The 22,917-nt window shown below is 46.5% G+C and overlaps 1 protein-coding gene across 1 annotated transcript; it reads right to left on the bottom strand.

The window, feature by feature from the left end:
• Positions 1 to 8,373: 8,373 nt before the first annotated feature.
• LOC133129267 (E3 ubiquitin-protein ligase TRIM35-like) lies at positions 8,374 to 22,572 on the bottom strand. Its single transcript, XM_061243230.1, has 6 exons — positions 22,080 to 22,572; positions 21,262 to 21,357; positions 20,947 to 21,177; positions 20,611 to 20,633; positions 9,531 to 9,649; positions 8,374 to 9,100 (listed from the first exon to the last, which is right to left on the bottom strand). The coding sequence occupies exons 1-6, from the start codon at positions 22,482 to 22,484 to the stop codon at positions 8,583 to 8,585; spliced, it is 1,392 nt and encodes a 463-aa protein (XP_061099214.1). The 5' UTR covers positions 22,485 to 22,572; the 3' UTR covers positions 8,374 to 8,582.
• Between the last annotated feature and the right edge of the window lie 345 nt (positions 22,573 to 22,917).

Raw genomic sequence — 22,917 nt, 5'->3', positions numbered from 1 at the left:
GTCTGCTTCTCAGTCTGTTTTTGTTTCTCTATCTTTAGAAGTTCCTTAATTTCTGAAGAATATGCAGTGAGATCATATCCTGAGATTCCCAGTGTAACTGAAGTGTCTCTGTGTGTGAGAAACTTGTACTTTGCTCTTCCTGGTAGACATGCCTGGTTATCAGAGACACTTCCTGCAGGGGGCAGCATTGTGCCACTGAGATTTGAGTGGCTGATCTGCCTGCAGTTTTACACCACAAAAAAAGAATTCATTATTTGTTGAGAAAAACTTCCCCATCACTGCAAGAGAGGGAAGGTTCATCAATGTTAGAAAGCCATCGTAGGGCAGCATTTTCTTCCATATTAAGGTTAATCCTCTGGGAATTACATTGATTTTTAAATAAAGATTCTACATCATGAGACACTTTCTAAGTAAAAGTTATTACGAGTAAGAGAAAATGTGTATTTAGGCCTAAAACGACTAACAGAACTTATATAAAGTACAGAAAGATGTGTAGTTCCTGAAAGTACATTATAAGAGTTCTGATTGTATGAAACCCTTCGATGTAAACCTCTATAAAATATAAAATAAAGGTTTAGGCCTACATCTTAGTCTATACATTCAGACTAGAGTAGGAGATAAAAAGGAGATATAAAGGTTAATATAAATAAATTAAGCTTTAGCAAAGCTCTAACAGTTACACAGCAGCAATGCTGTAGTTAGTAAATTGCTCCACCTTCACCTGACTCCACGTTTGCTTTGTACAGAGTTTGAGGTACGTGCGCAGGGTGGTAAAATCCTACCCACTTCCTTTGCGATCACAGAATTGACCCGATTCAACTAAAGAACTTACGGTCTTCAGTCCAGATGAAGAGGAGTTTAATCCGGCGTTTTCACACTGCGTTCTCTATGGTGGCTAACCCAACATTTAGCCTGACATTTTGGCTTCCCTGCGCTGCAGTATTTATCGTAAATGCTAAATGGTTGGCAATTATATAGCGCCTTTATCCAAAGCGCTGTACAATTGATGTTTCATTCACCCATTCATACATACACTCACACACACACCAACGGTGATTGGCTGCCATGCAAGGCGCCAACCAGCTCGTCAGGAGCATTTGGGGGTTAGGTGTCTTGCTCAGGGACACTTCGACACAGCCCGGGCGGGGGATCGAACCGGCAACCCTCCGACTGCCAGACGACTGCTCTTACTGCCTGAGCCATGTCGCCCCCGTGGCTCAGGCAGTAAGGAGCATTTGAGTAAAACTAAATAAAATATATTTGTGCAAATATTACCACTGCAACACGTTGTTGTCATTAAAGACACTTGTATAAACTTTGACCCCTGGATCTCAGGAGGGTACGGCAGCGCTCCAGTGGAGGTGCTGCACGGGCTGGCGTTGCTCTGTGGTGTTGCCGGTCAGACGTAATTGGCTGCAGTGTCGCCCGGGGCGACCGTGTCTCGTTGCTCTCCGTCGCCCTCTGCAGGTCAGTCGGGTGTTCACGGCCTGGTCGCTCAAGCTACGCCAGACGCGTCTTTGCCCGACTCGTCTCAGGTTGTCTCAGGACCGCACACATCTCCAGAAGCAGCAGCAGCTTGACGCTTCGTGTTGGGCCTGCAGAGGGCGCTGCTGCACGTCTATGGTCCGTACAGAAGAAAACCCGTTTACAGTGAACCCACAATTTCGACACAGCAGATAGTGGTGTGAGGGAACTACAGAAAAACAAACCTGCCCTTTAAAAGAAGGGAAAGCACAAACAAAAAAAACAACCAAGGAGCACTCTTATGCAACCGCAACAATAAAATAAATAAATAAATAAAATCAAAGGAGCGATTTAATTTCCTTTTGTTATATTCACAGTGACCTGCGTGTGGAAGACGCAAATATTTAAAAAAGGAAGAGAAATGTTTTGGGGCTGACCGACTGTACAAGTCACACACACAAGAAATAAAATAAATTAAAAAATTAAATCTATAGCTTTTCCAGAATGATTCCAAATCCAACCAACAACAGTAACTAGCGCATTTACCCCTGCGAAACGGCAAAAAAAATCTTTTTATTTCTCTTTTTTATTATTAAAAATAGGACCTTTTTGATGGTAAATTGATCGGTCCACTGATAATATTGTTTAAAAAGTGCACCACTGGGTCTGGGGTTAAAAAAAAAAAAATCACTCGTTACCATGACAACACAGTCCGAAATCTGCTTTAGATTTAGGACGTGGAAAGTAGGATATCTAGAGAATTTACAACCTTGCAACAAATGAGGGGTTAAACAACTACATTTTGTAAATTTGCAGTTCTCCAGGGACCAATGAGACACAGTAAGGTAGAATAAGGGGTAATCAGACCTGGGTCAAACACACAACTGTTTCGGATTCAAATACTTATCTACGCTTTACTGAGTTTGTACGGTAAAGACATGCTCTCAAAACGTGCAAACCCCACCTTCTGGTGGATCTGGATCAATCGAGCGCAGAACAGCATTTGAATTAAAAAACAATTACCCCTCCGATCGCTCCTGTTCCAGCGGAGCTAGCATGGCGCAACAAATCCTTTTCACATCAGCAGTGAAAGTAGGGGAAAGAGGGGACGGCCATTTTAAAATTTGTCTACAGAAATCCATGTTTGGCATTTACATTTTTATTCACCTTTTTATTTTCCTGTTTTTTCCTTTTTTATTTTATACAGTATTGAAAACAACAACAAAGAAATGCAAGAAATGCGGAGCGTTCACAGTTTTCCCGAGGAATTCTCTCTGAAGTGGATCTCTACGGGGGCGCCACACTCCACGGCCCGAGGCCCGCTCCGTCCTCCGCTCAGAATTCGCGCTGGGAGTCCATTTTTAAATAATCTAGAACACTTAATGGATTTTTTTTTTCTGCCATCTTTTTAAATTTTACATTTATTTTTCATTTTCTTTTGCGTTTTTTTGTTTGTTCTTAATGGAAGGAAGAGTCAGTTTCCCGGTGTTTATAGGTAAAAGGGACTACCCAGTCCATGCGCAAAACAGTCCAAAGGGATTCTTTTTTCCGTTCTTTTTCCCCTTCTCTCTCTCTCTCTCTGCCGGTCCTTCACTCGCTCCGTTCGAGGTGTTCCTTTACGCTACGTAGGTGTAAACTTTGGTCCTCGGGCGTTCGTGCCAAGTATTCTCTCTCTATGAGTCCTTCAATGCGCTTTTTAATGACCACAGGACTGGGGAGGAACCTGGCCCTCAGCTGCTGAGTCACCTGGGAAACAAGACACAAAAGACCTAAATCACAACGTGCACTACTCTCCCATTACAGCCCTGTCAGGTGTGAGGTCACACATAGGCCATTAGCATGTTCTCAGCTGAACATTCTCATGCTGATGTCACAATCACTAACTCATTTGAATAAATTCATCACTCAACCAATCAGACCCAGGCCTGCCCTAGTTAGGGGCGGACCCAACTGTGGGTGCCACTTGACAGGAAAAAAAATTATAATAATCACCTTCAGCTTACCAGAGAGATTACACAACTTACAAACGGTAACATCCTGGTCACTTTGAATTACACACAAGAGGTACGATCAAAGAAGCACCCGAATTTAACGTCAGAATTTCACATGAAGGCAAACTGCCAGCCGTTACCTCCAAATCACACAAGCTTTCACAAACTAGCATGACACTTCAGGTGAGCGATTATGAGGCGAGAAGGGGATCTTCCACCAGTGTTTAGGAGTGTGGGCCTGGGCTACGCCGCTAGGCCTCACCTCTGCTACGAGAACATTGTGCTGCATCGTCTTCCTGGACTTCATGATGCGAAGAATGGGCGTGCTTCCGGTCATTGTTCACCTTCTGACGTGTCTCCTTCCTCTCGGGGTCCGACTCGTCCTGTTTAGCAGCCACTGTGTGTGTGTGTGTGTGTGTGTGTGTGGGGGGGGGGTTACCAATGGGTAGGCAGCAGATTTAAGCGGTTTTGAAAGACTTCAAATCCTTTACCTTTTTACTAAATGAGAAAACAACAAAAAAAGACAAAAAAAAAACTCAATGGCGAGAGAAGATTTCACTTGTGAAGCAAACAGTGACTACATTACATTACATGAATGGCATTTTGCTGATGCTCTTATCCAGAGCAACGTACAGTTGATTAGACTAAGCAGGAGACAATATTCCCCTGGAGCAATGCAGGGTTAAGAGCCTTGCTCAAGGGCCCAATGGCTGTGCGGATCTTATTGGGGCTACACCGGGGATCGAACCACCGACCTTGCCTGTCATGTCCCAGTCCCAGTGTGCAGCGTACAGACAAGCTACCAGCAGTAGCTGGTTAACCAGCTACCAGCTCAGACAAGCTACCAGCACTAGCTGGTTAACCAGCTACCAGCTCAGACAAATCTGCTGGCTGAGGTCATGGCTGGAAGAAACGAAATGGCAGTACGCCTGGACTTTCCACCTCTGTTCCACACTCAGTGCCAACAAACAGCAGCACACTCTGCGGCTGTCCTGGAGCACAGTCAAAGCCCCCTCACCTGTGGCAACTGATGCTTTGGCTCCCTCTTCACTGACCTCCATCTTGGCTCTCTGTAGAGCCTTGGAGACATACAGTGGCTCTAAGCCTAGGGAATAGGAGGAAACCATAATTAACTGTTACATAATAACGCAGTCTTTGAATTAATTCAAGTGTGCTTGCTGATAGGAATAATACTGCCATTTTGCTTTTCTGCCATGAGGGGGCGCTGGAGTGTAATTTTTAAATCAAAGAGCCAAGGAATCAGGACAGAAATTGTAGCAGTGGCTGTTTTTTTTTTGTTTTTTTTTTACAAGGTGAAATGAGAGACATTTCACATTTTTATTGTACCCCTGTATTCATGGCCAGAATGTTTTATTGAACACTTTTTTTTAAGCCCCAATAAAAACACTAAGGACGCACAGACAGAGCTGTGGAACACACAGCACAGGTGTGCAAACTGTGCCTCGGTGAGAGGGGCGTTTCTCACACACGTGTCTGAAGTCGGCTCTGCGTCTGTCGCTGACACCCCAAGTTAAGAGAGGCCGTCTCATGTGGAGCTCTGCCTCGACAGAAAACCTGCAGCACCCGTGCACAGACACGGCGGGAGAGACGCCAGGCAGCGAGGGACACTTCCACATTACACCACCAGGGGGCAGCACAGCAGCTCACAGATCTGCATGTGATTACACCAACAGGGGGCAGTACAGCAGCTCACAGATCTGCATGTGATTACACCAACAGGGGGCAGTACAGCAGCTCACAGATCTGTGTGTGATTACACCAACAGGGGGCAGTACAGCAGCTCACAGATCTGCATGTGATTACACCAACAGGGGGCAGTACAGCAGCTCACAGATCTGTGTGTGATTACACCAACAGGGGGCAGTACAGCAGCTCACAGATCTGCATGTGATTACACCAACAGGGGGCAGCACAGCAGCTCACAGATCTGCATGCGCGCTGGAACAGCCTGCTTGTTACACAAAGAAGGACGGCCTGTAGCGTAGTGGTTAAGGTAAATGACTGGGACCCACAAGGTCGGTGGTTCTAATCCCGGTGTAGCCACAATAAGATCCGCACAGCCATTGGGCCATTGGGCCATTGGGCCATTGGGCCATTGGGCAAGGCCCTCAACCCTGCATTGCTCCAGGGGAGGATTGTCTCCTGCTTAGTCTAATCAACTGTAAGTCGCTTTGGATGAAAGCATCTGCCAAATCACATGTAATGTAACAGTGTTGAGTCAGAGAATGCAGTAGGGAAACAGGAAGTCTTCATGACATCCACAAAATATTTCTATATTGTCCACATAACACAATAACTTAACAAATCGGCACATGGGGAGACATTAAATGGAGGAAAAAAAGCGCTAGTGAGCCGTTTCTAAGGAACTGCCGTTCCACTTGTAGCACAGTTCTGTTATCTAAGGTTTACACTCCTGTTTATACGTACTTTTACAAGATTTACGCTACAACCTTCAAGTTATTGATGAAAAGTTATTGATGACAAAACATTTTGTGGGGAGCTAGAGGAACTGCTGGAATGCATAAAAAAAGTCATTATTAGACACATTGCTCCCTGGGTGGATTGTCTCCTGCTTAGTCTAATCAACTGTATGTCACTCTGGATAAGAGCATCTGCCAAGTGCCATCAATTATGAATGAAGCTGATCACAATTCTTTGCTCTCCATGACATGAAACTGGTTGTAATGATAGAAGTCATAACAATCCTATAAATATGCAATGAACACAAAAGATGGTTTGGTATTGTCCTGTTTTGAATTGGATTGAAACCACTCCAATATGACACTGATTGATTTTATGTTACCTTTGAGTGACATTCACACTGTATTAGAGCTGCCGTCTCCATGGTGATGGCCTTTTTTTTGTGTTACCACAACCCTGCTTAAGGCGAGACACGGCAGGTGGAAAAAACGTTTTTCCATGCACTGGTCAATTTTGAGATTTTGCGATATTTTGCTTCCATAACATGTCTTCTTTCAGACTAGCGGAAAGAAAATGTTCAAAATACACATTTCGATGTTTATTTTACTACACTTTGTCATGCTGCGCCTGTAAATTCTTCCTAAATTCACCAAAACTTGGCGTTCTAAACACAACGTGCAGTACAGCGCTCGTTGTCTGCACCATGTCATATGTGGTACCGTTGGAAAGGTCTCTCTCTCCTGCACAATGTAATCGCAACCAAGCTTGGTTATTTCCTTTGTATCAGCAACCAAACATGAAAGTACAAAGGGAGGGTTTAGCCTAAGCACGAAATTTCATTGGCTGATGCCAATTTCTGACAACGTGATTCGTTCAGACGCATCACGTGACGTGACATTGCTGACATTCCTTTTCTCCGCGGGACCTTTCAAAATGCCTAAAGAAGTGCGCGTAAAAGCTTCTCAGAAAAGACCACAACAGTTGTCACTTGCTAGAAGACACAAGGAAAAAGAACGAAATGAAGCAGATGATGAAATGCCTTCACAAAGTGCATCAAAGCGCAAGCTGTCGTTAGGGAAACAGGAGTGTTTAGACCGCGAGGGAGACGAACGTGCTACACAGCAGTGGCTGATAATTCACGTAGCGCGTTTGAATGAATTGATCAGACGGGCATAGAACAAACTAGGGTGGCAGTTCTACTGGTGGCAGTGTGTGGGTGACTGTGTTACTGTGGTTCCCTGGTCTGGACCCAGGCAATTACTTTGGTTCTGTTTACACACACACACACACACACACACACATACATTTTGTGTAATTCAGTTGTGAATTTTGATGAGATTTAGATATTTAGGCTATATGATGGGCCATACATGCATTCAGTTATGAATTTTGATGAGATTTAGATATTTATATGATGACATGATGGGCCATAGATGCATTCCGTTATGAATTTTGGTGTGCGTTTTAGATATTGATATGATGATATGATGGGCCATTGCATTCAGTTACGATTTCTGATGAGTTTTAGATGTTGATATGATATGATGATATGGTATTGTTGTTGCTAAGTATTCGATTAGATATTGTGTCTGTAAATAGTGGTTTCCAATAAAAATGTATGGAATTTTACAATACAAATCTTTAAAGGCCGTTTTCTCAAAATGAGTTTTTTCTCATACTCTGAGCCAGAAATCTCCACTTCAGTAGCACTTACATACACCAAACATTCCAGTTTTCATCTGGTCTATATTCTAAAGGTTTTTACAGAAGGGTTTGTTCATATATCATTTATAGCATCATTTATATCACATTTTATTCCTAAAAACATGGCGGAAATTGATTTTTTATGACTGTTGACAATATTTTTTGATTTATAGAGTGATAAAAAGAGATATCCAAAATTCCCTCTGTAAATACCTTTGGCTCTAATATATCAACGAAATGAAACTAGAATTTTGAATCTGGCTTTATCCAATGTTCAGATTTCTGTTCTGGAAATGTATGCAAATTAGCGCATTTTTTAAGTAGATAATGCCTCATTTGCATATCTAAACATAAAATCTCAGAAAACTTGTAATACAAGAAATGATTGGCTTAGTGTAGGTAATCAACTGGGGAAGTTTCATGGTGATATCTATTAGTTAGAATTTTTACCCTATTCACCTGTAGTGTCTCGCCTTAAGACACAACCACACGTCACTGCTTATGATGATGGCTCTGTGTTTCTCAACTGATCTCAGATCAGCTCAAGTGAGTGTGGAATGAACCCAAACCCAGCGTATGAGGGGCGTATTTGTCTGTCTGCGTTCATACTGCACCGGAGAGAGAGAGACTTACCTCATCACACACCTGGGAGACACACTGGTGACGGGTCAGGAAAAGAGCAGCACTCTGGAGTGATTCCACTGCTGTATTTATTACACCCAACTCATTACACACACACCAGTGTACTTACAATACCACCATATACCACAGGAATTACTCAGTAATAACATTCTGAGGTTATAACAGAGAGATTAGACATTTCTCATCAAGCACAATACAATGTTTCTATTTACATATAAAATAATACACAATATTTTGTCATGATGTGTTTTTGTTTATAACATTTGTAGTAAACCTGCTCTGAGTTGATTAAATACAGTCCTTTGACTTCAAGTGATGTTTACAAACAATCCCACAGTACTATTTTACACTTACAGACACCTTCACTGGGCTGATCCGCAAAGTCTCCACAGAAAAAAAAAAAGGAAACAGTCTCTCATTGAAGGAGTGTTTAAAAGTGTAGAGAGGAGTGTTGTCACTGGGGTCAGAGAATGACACCTCCTCCCTGTCCCAGTCCAGCTGCACTCTGACCCTCTGGAGGTCCCTCTGCACAGTGAGGTCTGTACGTGGGGAGGTTGTGGCTGTGTATTCCCCATCGCACAGCCCAATACTCCACACTCCTGCTGGGCTCACATCCGCATCCCCTTTCCTGCTGAAGGACTCTTTAACCACACCCACCCACCAGAACTCACCCCCCACTTCTACATCCCAGCAGTGTCTCCCTGAGCTGAATCCCTCAGAGCCCAGCACACAACCCCAATCAAGTCTCTCTGGATTATCAGGAACCTGCTGTCCCTCATCACTACATCTCACACTGGTCAGATCCTCAGACAGGGAGAGTTCAGGATGTGCTGTGTTTAGGTCCAGAGTCACAGGAGCTGAAGGGACAGAGAATGAGATGTCAGCACTGAGCTGCACAAAGGGAAACCATCAGACACAATGGGGTCCTCATGATATAAACTGGGTCTCACAACAACAACCATTATAGCCTCAGATACATGTGTGAGAGAAGCAGCAGAACTAAAAGACAATAATATTTCTAAGAGTCACAAGGATAGTATAATCGTTGTAAGAAGGAGCAAAGCCTGTCAGTGTTTCTGTAGCCCCTTAAAAACAGTATCACTCTTAAAGCAGCATTTTATTATGAGCATCAGTGAGATTAAGGACTGGTGCTCAGTCTCTTCACTCCAGGGCTCTCACACAGACAGGACCAATATGACTCTGACTGGCTTCATCAGCTTGTGGAAAGGATGCTGAAGATTCCCCCTGTACAGTGACAATGTGGAGCTCCCTGCCCCCAGTACTCACTGTATTGAACAGTCCCCAGCATCTTCTCCCACACTCTGTACTTCAGATTGCCCAGGTGTTTGGCCACATCAATCAGCGCACCTGAGACCTTCTCTGGATCCCCAAGGGTGCACTGGGCTCTGAAATAATATTCAGGAGTCACTTGTGCTGTGGGCGGGGCTTCATTACCATAGAAGATTATCAGCAGCAACATCAGATCTTCATTCTGTAAGAAAATGGCTCCATCTCTCCCAGCATTCTGCTACACAACCCCACTGAGAAACACACACTCACAGCCCCACTGAGAGACACACTCACAGCCCCACTGAGAGACAAACACTCACAGCCCCACTGAGAGACACACACTCACAGCCCCACTGAGAGACACACAATCACAGCCCCACTGAGAGACACACACTCACAGCCCCACTGAGAGACACACACTCACAGCCCCACTGAGAAACACACACTCACAGCCCCACTGAGAGACACACACTCACAGCCCCACTGAGAGACACACACTCACAGCCCCACTGAGAAACACACACTCACAGCCCCACACCACTGTGGGACACACACTCAAAGCCCCACTGGGAAAAACACACTCACAGCCTGACCCCACTGGGAAACACACACCCACAGCCCCACGGAGAGACACACACACAAAGCCCCACTGAGAGACACACACTCACAGCTCCACTGAGAAACACACACTCACAGCCCCACTGAGAGACACACACTCACAGCCCCACTGAGAAACACACACTCACAGCCCCACTGAGAGACACACTCACAGCCCCACTGAGAGACACACACTCACAGCCCCACTGATAAACACACACTCACAGCCCCACTGAGAAACACACACTCAAACCTCCACTGAGAGACACACACTCACAGCCTGAACCCACTGAGAAACACACACTCACAGCCCCACTGAGAAACACACACTCACAGCCCCACTGAGAGACATACACTCACAGCCCCACCCCACTGAGAAACACACACTCACAGCCCCACTGAGAGACACACACTCACAGCCCCACTGAGAAACACACACTCACAGCCTCACACCACTGTGGGACACACACTCAAAGCCCCACGGAGAGACACACACTCACAGCCCCACTGAGAAACACACACTCACAGCCCCACTGAGAGACACACACTCACAGCCCCACTGAGAGACACACACTGTGGCACCCCTGCTCCTGCATGTTGTGCCACGTGGGTGGAGAACCCTGGAGGGACCCGCGCAGCGCAGACGTCGCGCATTGGGAGAGGTCTGTGAAGGAGTGTATCTTCCTAGAGAGGTGATGGGGAGGTCAGCACCTTGGAGAGAGATCCCTCTACCTGCAGTCCAGGACCCCGGACAGCGCACATGAGTGAGCAGAGTGGAAAAGTACTGACTCAGCTGCAGCCTGTTTCTTAATGAGCAGGGAATGGTATTTAAGGCGCGGTCGAGGCTGCAAACAGGGTCTGTCGGTGCCATTCCTGAGTGTGTGAGAGTGTGAAAGGCAGACAGAGGAAGGACCTTCTACGCCCTGCCGTACTGACCCTGAAGGAGACCCCACCTTTACGAACGGCAACCCCAAAAACCCCAGTCTTGGAAGAACCTGAGTTTATTTTGCCTGAACGGCCCCTTTTATTTCTCCAGTTTTCCCCTTCCCTTGGGCGCTATCACCAAAACCCCGAAAAAAAAAAAAAACACAGAAAAATTAAAAAGAATAATTTTTTCTGATATCTGCTATCTCCTGTGTCTGCTTTCCAGCTGTGCCCACCCACTGCACCTCAGGATCCACCCCGAGGCACCAAAACACTCACAGCCCCACTGAGAGACACACACTCACAGCCCCACTGAGAGACACACACTCACAGCCCCATTGAGAGACACACACTCACAGCTCCACTGAGAGACACACACTCACAGCCCCACTGAGAGACACACACTCACAGGAGTGTGGGAGGGGGAAGGGGGGTATTTATATTAGAGGCAAATAATATTGTAAATACTTCAATATTTGTAAATGTTCCTCCATAGTCATTATTAAAGCTGCAGTGATTATTACAGAGAGAGAGGCATTTCAAACACATTCCACAGTAGCTCACTGATAGAACACTGCAGAGCTAATAAACTACTCTTGATATTTAACCTGATGAGAGAGGATGGAGTTTGTATACCTGTTTTGTGTGTCCTTGTAGCTCTGAAATAAAGAGAGTGAATTATTATCACTGTAGCCAATACTCAGTCCATTAACACCATGTTAGGAACCACATTAATATATTTAAATAACTTTTGATATTCTATGACATAGAAAAATAAATATGCTGCTTTAACACTGTTATACATGTGTACAGTGTATGTTGCATGATAAAGTTGATTGAAAACACTTTCCCTGCAAGACAATAAGTCTGCGTGATTAAGTTTTGAGGAGATTCAATGACTATTGCAAGAATAGAGAATACTATATTGCATACATGAATGTGTGTGAGCATTAACAGCAGTGTACATAGAGTCCTACAGACACAGAGTGAACAGGTCTTACCTGCAGGAATGAGATGTCTTCAGCTCCCAGCTCCTGTTCTAAGGCTCTGATCTGTTCTGAAAGTGATGATATCTCTTCTGTCATCTTCTCAATCTTCTTCTTCATCTTCTGACTCTTCTGCTCCTCTTCCTCCCTCAGTGCAGTGATCCTGGCTGCCTCTTCATCTTTTAGGAACTGCTGAAGTTTCTCAAACTCCATCTTTATCTGTCTCTCTGTGTGCTGGGCCTGGCTCTGGAATAAACATTATTCACCATCATTTCAGAACAATCCAGTGCTGCATTTTCAACACTGTGATTTAAAGGCCTCAGAACAGTACCTTGATGTGCTCTGCTGTTTGATCACAGATTATCTTCACTGCATTAAAGGCTTTTAGCTTCTTCTGAAGTTGAGCCAGTGCAGTCCTGAGTTTCTCCTGGAAAGAAATGACAGTCCACACTTTACTGAGGAAGCAGACCCACAGTAAACTTCACTACCTACACAGACAGCACAAGAGTCCCTGCTCAGACAGAGGGGAGACAGAATGGCTCTATTCTGTTTTCACAGACAAAATTCAATATCCATCCATCCATCCACCCATCCACTTATCCTGAACAGGGTCGCAGGGGGCTGGAGCCTATCCCAGCATACATTGGGCGAAAGGCAGGAATACACCCTGGACAGGTCGCCAGTCCATCGCAGGGCACACACACCATTCATTCACACACTCATACCCATGGGCAATTTAGACTCTCCAATCATCCTAATCTGCATGTCTTTGGACTGAGGGAGGAAACCGGAGTACCCGGAGGAAACCCACGCAAACACAGGGAGAACATGCAAACTCCACACAGAGAGGCCCCGGTCGACTGGGATTCGAACCCAGAACCTCCTTGCTGTGAGGCATTCAATATCCAGATGTTTTAAAATGAAAATATCCTACAATGTATACTTTGTCTCTCATGACACATTAACAGTGATCTTCCATCTTAGACCACATTGTGTCAGACACATTTATCTGAGCATGAACTTTGACCCCGACTGTCCCATGCTGAGCACTGCTCCCTAACACAGCTCTGAGAACGTCTCCACACTCCTGCCCCTCCCTCCTGTCTCTCTGTCAGTCATATGACACGTAGTGAGGAGCTCCAACTGCAGTCAGGCCTGAGAACTAAAATGGTTCCTTTTGGAGATCATTTCACTTTGGAAATACAATAAATACTTACATTAGAATGTGAAATCATGAAACATTTTAATATTCAATGTTAATTATACTTCTTTTTTCAGTTACACTGATAATCTTCACCAAGGGCTCAGTAGATGACAACAATACAAATCAAGCAAGAATTTTCTGATAAAATTTGTAATATAAAAAGTTAATAAAATAAATGATGAGTGTGTAAATTGCGTTATAACCAGTTACCTTATACTCTTCTGCAGCCTCCTGAACTGGTCGCATTTTGTGGTTTTCATGTTTTTTGGAAATTTGACAGATAACACAGATGGATATTTGATCATCCAAACAGAAGACTTTGAGTTTCTCACTGTGCAGACTGCAGAACAGATCCAGACGCCATTCTGTCTCCGTCTGTCCTGAGCTCAGTAATGGCTTCTGCTAAATCTGCAGTTTAGTTTCACTCTTACTTACTGCTGTAACTGCAGGTAAACTTAATAAATCTATTTAAATGTCTGCTTCTCAGTCTGTTTTTGTTTCTCTATCTTTAGAAGTTCCTTAATTTCTGAAGAATATACAGTGAGATCATATCCTGAGATTCCCAGTGTAACTGAAGCGTCTCTGTGTGAGAAACTTTTTTTTCGCTCTTCCTGGTAGACACGCCTGGTTATCAGAGTCACTTCCTGCAGGGCGCAGCATTGTGCCACTGAGATTTGAGTGGCTGATCTGCCTGCAGTTTTACGCCACAAAATAATATTTCATTATTTGTTGAAAATAACTTCCCCCAACACTGCAAGAGAGGGAAGGTTCATCAATGTTAGAAAGCCATCGTAGGGCAGCATTTTCTTCCTTTTTGAGGTTGATCCTCTGGGAATTACATTGATTTTTAAATAGAGATTCTACGTCATCAGGAACTTTCTTAATAAAAGCTATGATGGATTACTCGTTATTACGAGTAGGAGAAAATGTATATTTTGGCCTAAAACAACAAACAGAACTTATATAAAGTACAGAATGATGTGTAGTTCGCGAAAGTACATTATAAGGGTTCTGATTGCACCAAACCCTTAGATGTAAACCTCTATAAAATATAAAATAAAAGTTTAGGCCTACATCTTAGTCTATACATTCAGACGAAGAGATAAAAAGGAGATATAAAGGTTAATATAAATAAATTAAGCCCCAAGAGGTAATATTTAAGCTTACCGACTGCCCATCTGATGGCCAGGCACTCCTTCTCCACGGTGCTGTAGTTTCTCTCGTGTTTTAAGAGTTTCCAGCTGATGTACATTATGCGGTGTTCCGTTGCATCTTGCATTTGTGACAGGACAGCTCCCAGTCCTGTCTCCGAGGCGTCCGTCTGTAAAACAAATTTCTGGGCAAAGTTAGGGGTGGTTAAATGGGTTCCTGGCCCAGGGCCGCTCTCAGGTCCAGGAAGGCTTGGTCCGCCTCCTCAGACCACTTCACGGTATGGCCTCGGTCCTTTTTCGTCAGTTTGTGCAGTGGGGCTGCTCTCGTGGCGAAGTCCCGGATGAATTGCCTGTAATAGCCTACTTACCCCAGGAACGCCCGGACTTGCCTCTTGGTGGTGGGTCGTGGCCAGTGAGCGATTCCGTCCACCTTCCGGCTCTGGGGTCGAACACATCCTCGTCCCACCGTGTGGCCTAAGTAGTCGGCCTCCTCCAGACCCAGGCGGCATTTAGCGGGATTAGCGGTCAGCCCGGCCTACTGGAGGGCCCTCAGCATGGCCTCCAGCCTCCTCAGGTGGCTCTCCCAGTTGGCGCTGTGGATCACAATGTCATCCAGGTAGGTGGCGGCATACTCCCTGTGTGGTCGTAGGATCTTGTCCATCAGGTGTTGGAAGGTGGCGGAGGCTCCATGGACTCACGGTACCCGGTACTAGAACAGGCCATCTGGGGTGGCAAAGGCCGTCTTCTCCCTCGCCTGCAGGTTGAGGGGTACCTGCCAGTACCCTCGGGTGAGGTCCAGAGTGCTGATGTATCTGGCCGGTCCCAGCCGCTCAATCAGTTCATCTACCCGGGGCAAGGCATAGGCATCATACTGGGAGATCTCGTTCAGGCGCCGAAAGTCATTGCAGAAACGCCAACTGCCATCCAGTTTTGGCACCAGCACGACCGGGCTGGACCAAGTGCTTTGGGACTCTTCGATCACCCCCAAGTCCAGCATCCTTGCCACCTCCCCCCGGATGGCCTGCCTTCTAGCCTCCGGGATCGCAGCCGTACCTTCTTCCCGGCCTCGGTGACGATGTCGGCTGAACAGCAGGACACTTTTCCCGCGGCCTGTAACGGCACGGCCTCAGGGTAGCGGGTGGCGTAATCTAGGATTACCAGGATGTAGCGGTGGCCCCAGCTGGACTTGGGTAGGGGTCCCACTATGTCCATGGCTATCCTACGAAACGGCACATCTATGATGGGGAGGGGTATTAGGGGGTTGCGATACGTCACCTTCGGGCTGTGAAGTTGGCATGTTGCACACTGCCGGCAATAGTCCTCCACGGCCCTCTTGACGCCCGGCCAGTAGAAACGGGACAAAATCCTCTCCTGCGTCTTCTCGCGCCCCAGGTGTGCCCCCAACAGGTGAGTGTGGGCGAGATACAGGACCTTGGAGGTGTGAGTCTGGGGTATCAGTAGCTGCTCCACTTTCTCATTGTTAATCCTGCAGACACGATACAAGAAGCCATTCTGTACATGGAAATATGGCAAGGCTTGCCTACTCACCCCGTCTTGTGGGACGCCCTCAATATAGGCTGCGGTCTTCCAGGCCTGGGCAAGGTTGGGGTCTTGCAGCTGGGCGGTGCCGAAATCCGTTGGGGCCTTTTCTGCCTCTGGTCGGAATTCCGAAAATTCCCCAGTGCTGCTGGGTTCGGCCACCAGGGGTTGCTGTGGGGTCGGACCCTCCGGGGTGGTGTCCGTGGTTCCCATGGGGGGGTCGCGCTGTTGGTCGTCTCCCTGCTGGGGTTGGGGTCTCCTCTCCGTCACTCTCCCCGGACGGGGCTACCCAGACCGAGTGTGGCCCCCGGTGACCCCTACGGCGGGATGGGGGGGTGGCGGCTGGCCTCCCCGGTGTCGGCCTCTCATCCCAGTAGCTCAGGAACAGCGGGCAATCTCGCCCCAATAGCACCGCCACCGGCAAGTTTTCAACCACGCCCACCTTCCCTGTGAATTGCCCCCTAGGGGTGGTTATGGTTACCTCGGTGGTGGGGTAGTGTCGCACATCACCATGGATGCAGGTGACAGCAATTGTTTCGCCTCGCCTCTCTCCCGCTAGGGCGGGTCTCACCAGCGTGATGGCGCTCCCAGAGTCCAGCAGGGCCTCGGCGTCTTGGCCCCCGATGGGTAGTCTCGGGGCTGCCGTGCCCTGGTGGGCCCAGCATGTGGTGAGGTAGTGGCAGGGTCTGCCACTCTCTGGAGCGGTGGCCATGGACTCCTCCCTGCCGGGGCAGTCCCGGCTCAGATGGCCCTCCTGGCCGCAGGTGAAGCACCGCCTCATCTCCCTCCTTCAGGCCGCCTCCGTCCGGTCGTCCTCTTTCCACCGGGGTCTGGTCCGAGGCTCAGGTCGGACCGCAGCTGGAGGTCTTCTGGGGCTGTCCGTTCTCGTTGTTCAGATCATCTCCTGCGCCACCTGGTGCTTCTCGAGGAGGTTGACGAGGCCATCAATGGTCCGGAGCCCCTGTTGGGCCACGTACTGGGGCCAGGGCCCGGGCACAGCGGTCCAACACCACCCGGTCGAGGAGGGGCGCCCCCCCACTAACCAGCTCTTGGTCAACCGCCCCAGGTCCATCACCTGGGCCCACGCCGGGAGGGCGGGGTCGTAGGTCCACTGATGGAACCTCTGTGCCCGGGCTGGCAGGCTGTACCCATACTGGGCTAGGATGGTAGCCTTCAGGGTGGGGTAGGCATGGGCCTCGGCGGGGGGTAGGCCTCGATAAGCTTTCTGGGCCCCGCTGAGGAATGGTGCCAGGATGGAGCCCCAGGCATCGTGGGACCATCCGCTCAAAGGTCTCCAGGAACGCCTCGACCTTGTCGTCCGGCGTTTGCTTTAGCAGCATATCCTTTGGAGCTCTGGCGGGTGTCACCGACCCCATCTTCTGGCACAGTTCTGCCACGGCCTTCTGCAGGGCGCCTTGGGAGCACAATAGGGCGTTTATCGCTTCCTCCATGGTCAAGAGGGGCTGAATTTCCTTTCGTGTCGGGTCTCTCTCTCATGGTAGCTTGGATCACAGTGCCTGCATTCTCCACCATATGTAGGTTGAGAGAGAGAGAGTAAAATTGGTGAAATAAACTTTTTTTTTTTTTTTTTTTACGTGCCTGCAGGGCACTTCAAAGGGGTTGCAGGCCTTGGTGCTGATTCTCCTCCCGGTCTCTCTCTCCAAGGTGCCGTTCTCTTAGATAGGACATAGGAAAATATTCAGAGTGAATCAGCTTCCCCAGCTCTTGGTGCCGGCGCACGGGCCGTTCCACCCCAGGGGTGTACCGATCCCTCGTCGGGCCACCACAATATGTACACATACATATTGCAATATGGTATTATGGTGGACATGTCAAATTGCTGTCTAACTCAATTGCGTTATGTTTTGAACAGAAAACCCAAAAGATATGAGAAAATGCTTAGTCACACTGCTATTTGAAAATATCATTTTAATTCTGAATGTTGAAGAAACCAGACCTCTAACATCACGTGCTGAAGATGCCTGACATCCTTGGAAAGATGAGTCCCACGTGTGCTGGTCTACAGGGCAGTAATGACCCATGTGTGCTGGTCTACAGGGCAGTAATGGCCCATGTGTGCTGGTCTACAGGGCAGTAATGGCCCATGTGTGCTGGTCTACAGGGCAGTAATGGCCCATGTGTGCTGGTCGACAGGGCAGTACTGGCCCGTGTGTGCTGGTCTACAAGGCAGTAATGGCCCATGTGTGCTGGTCTACAGGGCAGTAATGGCCCATGTGTGCTGGTCTACAGGGCAGTAATGGCCGCTTGCCTGTCTTACTGTATGTCAGCGTTAGCAGCAGGCAGTGCAGCTGTGGCACAAGTCAGATTGCAGATTGATGGAGCAGCACAGTTTATGAATGAAGCTGAACACAATTTTTTGCTCTCCATGACGTGAAACTGGTTGTAATGATAGAAGTCTTAAAAATCCAAGAAATATCCCATGAATCACAAAAGATGGTTTGGTATTGTTTTTTTTAATTGGATTGAGTGACATTCACACTGTACTACAGCTGCTGTCTCCATGGCGATGGCCTTTCTTGTGTTACCACGACCCTGCTTAAGACACAACCACACGTCTTTGCTTATTACGATGGCTCTGTGTTTCTCAACTGATCTCAGATCAGCTCAAGTGAGTGTGGAATGAACCCAAACCCAGCGTATGAGGGGCGTATTTGTCTCTGTCTGCGTTCATACTGCACTGGAGAGAGAGACTTACCTCATCACACACCTGGGAGACACACTGGTGACGGGTCAGGAAAAGAGCAGCACTCTGGAGTGATTCCACTGGTGTATTTATTACACCCCAACTCATTACACACACACCAGTGTAATTACAATTCCACCATGTACCACATGAATTACTGAGTAATAACATTCTGAGGTTATATCAGAGAGATTAGACATTTCTCATCAAGCCCAATACAATGTTTGTATTTACATTTATAAATAATGCACAATATTTTGTAATGATGTGTTTTTGTTTCTAACATTTGGAGTAAACCTACTCTGAGTTGATTAAGTACAGTCCTTTGACTTCAACTGATGTTTACAAACAATCCCACCTTGCTATTTTACACTTACAGACACCTTCAGTGGGCAGATTTGCACAGTCCCCAGAGTTCTAAAGAATGGAAACAGTCTCTCAGTGAAGGAGTGTTTAAAGGTGTAGAGAGGAGTGTTGTCCCTGGGGTCAGAGAATGACACCTCCCCCCTGTCCCAGTCCAGCTGCACTCTGACCCTCTGGAGGTTCCTCTGCACAGTGAGGTGTGTGAGTGGGGAGGTCATGGCTCTGTATTTCCCATCGCACAGCTCTATACTCCACACTCCTCCTGTTGGGCTCTCATACCCACCCCCTTTCCTGCTGATGGACTCTTTAACCACACCCACCCGCCAGAACTCACCCCCCACTTTTACATCCCAGCAGTGTCTCCCTGAGCTGAATCCCTCAGAGCCCAGCACCCACCACCCCCAATCAAATCTCTCTGGATTAACAGGAACCTGCTGTCTCTGACGTCTCACACTGGTCAGATCCTCAGACAGTGAGAGTTTGGGATGTGCTGTGTTTGGGTCCAGAGTCACAGGAGCTGAAGGGACAGAGAATGAGACGTCAGCACTGAGCTGCACAAAGGAAAACCGTCAGACACAATGGGGTCCTCATGATATAAACTGGGTTTCACAACAACAACCATTATAACCTCAGATACATGTGTGAGAGAAGCAGCAGAACCAAAAGACAATAATATTTCTAAGAGTCACAAGGATAGTGTAATCGTTGTAAGAAGGAGCAAAGCCTGTCAGTGTTTCTGTAGCCCCTTAAATACAGTATCACTCTTAAAGCAGCATTTTATTATGAGCATCAGTGAGATTAAGGACTGGTGCTCAGTCTCTTCACTCCAGGGCTCTCACACAGACAGGACCAATATGACTCTGACTGGCTTCATCAGCTTGTGGAAAGGATGCAGAAGATTCCCCCTGTACAGTGACAATGTGGAGCTCCCTGCCCCCAGTACTCACTGTATTGAACAGTCCCCAGCTTCTTCTTCAACACTCTGTACTTCAGATTGCCCAGGTGCTTGGCCACATCAATCAGCGCTCCTGAGACCTTCTCTGGATCCCCCAGGGTGCACTGGGCTCTGCAATAATATTCAGGAGTCACTTGTGCTGTGGGCGGGGCTTCATTACCATAGAAGATTATCAGCAGCAAAATCAGATCTTCATTCTGTCAGAAAATGGCTCCAGCATTCGGCCACACAGCCCCACTGAGAGACACACACTCACAGCCCCACTGAGAGACACACACTCACAGCCCCACTGAGAGACACACACTCACAGCCCCACTGAGACACACACTCACGGCCCCACTGAGAGACACACACTCACAGCCCCACTGAGAGACACACACTCACAGCCCCACTGAGAGACACACACTCACAGCCCCACTGAGAAACACACACTCACAGGAGCATGGGAGGGGGTAAGGGGGGGTATTTATATTTGAGGCAAATAAAATTGTAAATACTTTCACATTTTTAAATGTTGCTCCATCATCATTATTAAAGCTGCATTAATTATTACAGAGAGAGAGGCATTTCAAACACATTCCACAGTAGCTCACTGAAGAGAGAATAAACTACTCTTGATATTTAACCTGATGAGAGAGGATGGAGTTTGTTTACCTGTTTTGTGTGTCCTTGTAGCTCTGAAATAAAGAGAGTGAATTATTATCACCATGTTAGAAACCTCATTAATATCTTTAAATAACTTTGCATATTTTTGACAGAGAAAAATAAATGTTCTGCTTTAACACTGTTATACATGTGTACAGTGTATGTTGCATGATAAAGTTGATTAAAAAAACTTTCAATGCTTTCAATGATTCTGCTTGATTAAGTTTTGAGGAGATTGCATGACTTTTGCAAGAATAGAGAATACTATATTGTATAAATGAATGTGTGTGAGCATTAACAGCAGTGTACATAGAGTCCTACAGACACAGAGTGAACAGGTCTTACCTGCAGGAATGAGATGTCTTCAGCTCCCAGCTCCTGTTCTAAGGCTCTGATCTGTTCTGAAAGGGATGATATCTCTTCTGTCATCTTCTCAATCTTCTCCTTCATCATCCGACTCTTCTGCTCCTCTTCTGCCCTCAGTGCAGTGATCCTGGCTGCCTCTTCATCTTTTAGGAACTGCTGAAGTTTCTCAAACTCCATCTTTATCTGTCTCTCTGTGTGCTGGGCCTGGCTCTGGAATAAACATTATTCACCATCATTTCAGCACAATCCAGTGCTGCATTTTCAACACTGTGATTTAAAGGCTCAGTACAGTACCTTGATGTGCTCTGCTGTTTGATCACAGATTAGCTTCACTGCATTAAAGGCTTTTAACTTCTCCTGCAGTGGAGCCAGTGCAGTCTTGAGTTTCTCCTGGAAAGAAATGACACAGTCCACACTTTACTGAGGAAACAGACAGACACTAAACTCAGACACAGGGGAGCCAAAATGGAGACTCAGGTCAACATGTGTAAAAAAAAAAACTTGTATTCACAGTGACACATATCAGTGCATTGCCTCTATGACAGGACATGCCAGGTAAACAGTATTTATATTCAAATTTCAATTTATAAAAGTTCTAAAAATGAAAATGACCCAAGTTTAATGTGTTGTATTTTTAATCTCCAGTCACACATTAACAGTGATCTGCCCTCTAAGGCCACATTGTGTCAGACACATTTATCTGAGCATGAACTTTGACCCCGACTGTCCCATGCTGAGCACTGCTCCCTAACACAGCTCTGAGAACGTCTCCACACTCCTGCCCCTCCCTCCTGTCTCTCTCTGTCAGTCATGTGACACGTAGTGAGGAGCTCCAACTGCAGTCAGGCCTGAGAACTAAAATGGCTCTATCTCCCGATTATAACCCTTTGAAAATCCAGTAACTACTCTGTTCTACATTCAAAAATCTTGGAAAACATATATTCAATATTCATTTTGACACAAAAATTATTCATGAGCTGTTTAAGCTGTTTGATAAGCTTCACTAAGGTTTCAATAGATGACAGCACTAAAAAACCTCACTTTTTCATAATCTGAACAATTTCTAATCGTCAAGAAAAAACACGAAACAAACAAAAACACGGAACAGTTACCTTAAACTCTTCTGCAGCCTCCTGAACTGGTAGCAGTTTGTGGTTTTCATGTTTTTTGGAAATTTGACAGATAGCACAGATGGGTATTTGATCATCCAAACAGAAGAGTTTGAGTTTCTCACTGTGCAGACTGCAGAACACTTCAGATCCTGCTTTAGCTCTCTGACTTCTCTCCTTTAAGAACGTCTCACAGATATTCCTCAGAGACAGGTTATAGGGAGGATTATCCGTAGAATCTCTTCTCCTGCAAACTGGGCACTCCAGAGATCCCTTCTGATCCCAGTACTGCTGCAGACAGGCCTTACAGAAGCTGTGACTGCATCTCAGGACAACAGGATCCCTGAAGATGTCAGAGCACACAGGACAGGAGAGGTCCTCTTCCAGGAGAGAAGATCCAGACGCCATTCTGTCTCCGTCTGTTCTGAGCTCAGTAAATAAATCTGAAGGATATACAGTGAAATCATATCATAAGTTCCCCAGTGTAGCTACAGCGTCTGTCTGTGAGAAAGTGGTACACTGTAAAAGTCCGTCTTCACTTTTACACCAGCCCTCTTCTTCAGGTTCTGTCAGTTCTCTCTCATGTATTAATGCAAATGGAATCTCATTACCCACATAAACTCAAGCACACACCCTCCCTTACAAACATGATTCACACACAGATGCATAACTGGAGTCCACAATCCATTCCTCTTCATAATATTGTCACTGATGAAGCTGATGGAGTTAGCTGTGCTTTAGATTAGTTGAATTTCACAAATACTCATGACAGGGCAGCCTATGGTGTAGTGGTTAAGGTAAATGACTGGGACACGCAAGGTCGGTGGTTCTAATCCCAGTG

Source organism: Conger conger, chromosome 5, assembly GCF_963514075.1.
Source record: "Conger conger chromosome 5, fConCon1.1, whole genome shotgun sequence".
Taxonomy (NCBI): domain Eukaryota; kingdom Metazoa; phylum Chordata; class Actinopteri; order Anguilliformes; family Congridae; genus Conger; species Conger conger.
Note: the sequence above shows the minus strand (reverse complement) of the source record. Positions and strands in the feature narration are given on the sequence as shown.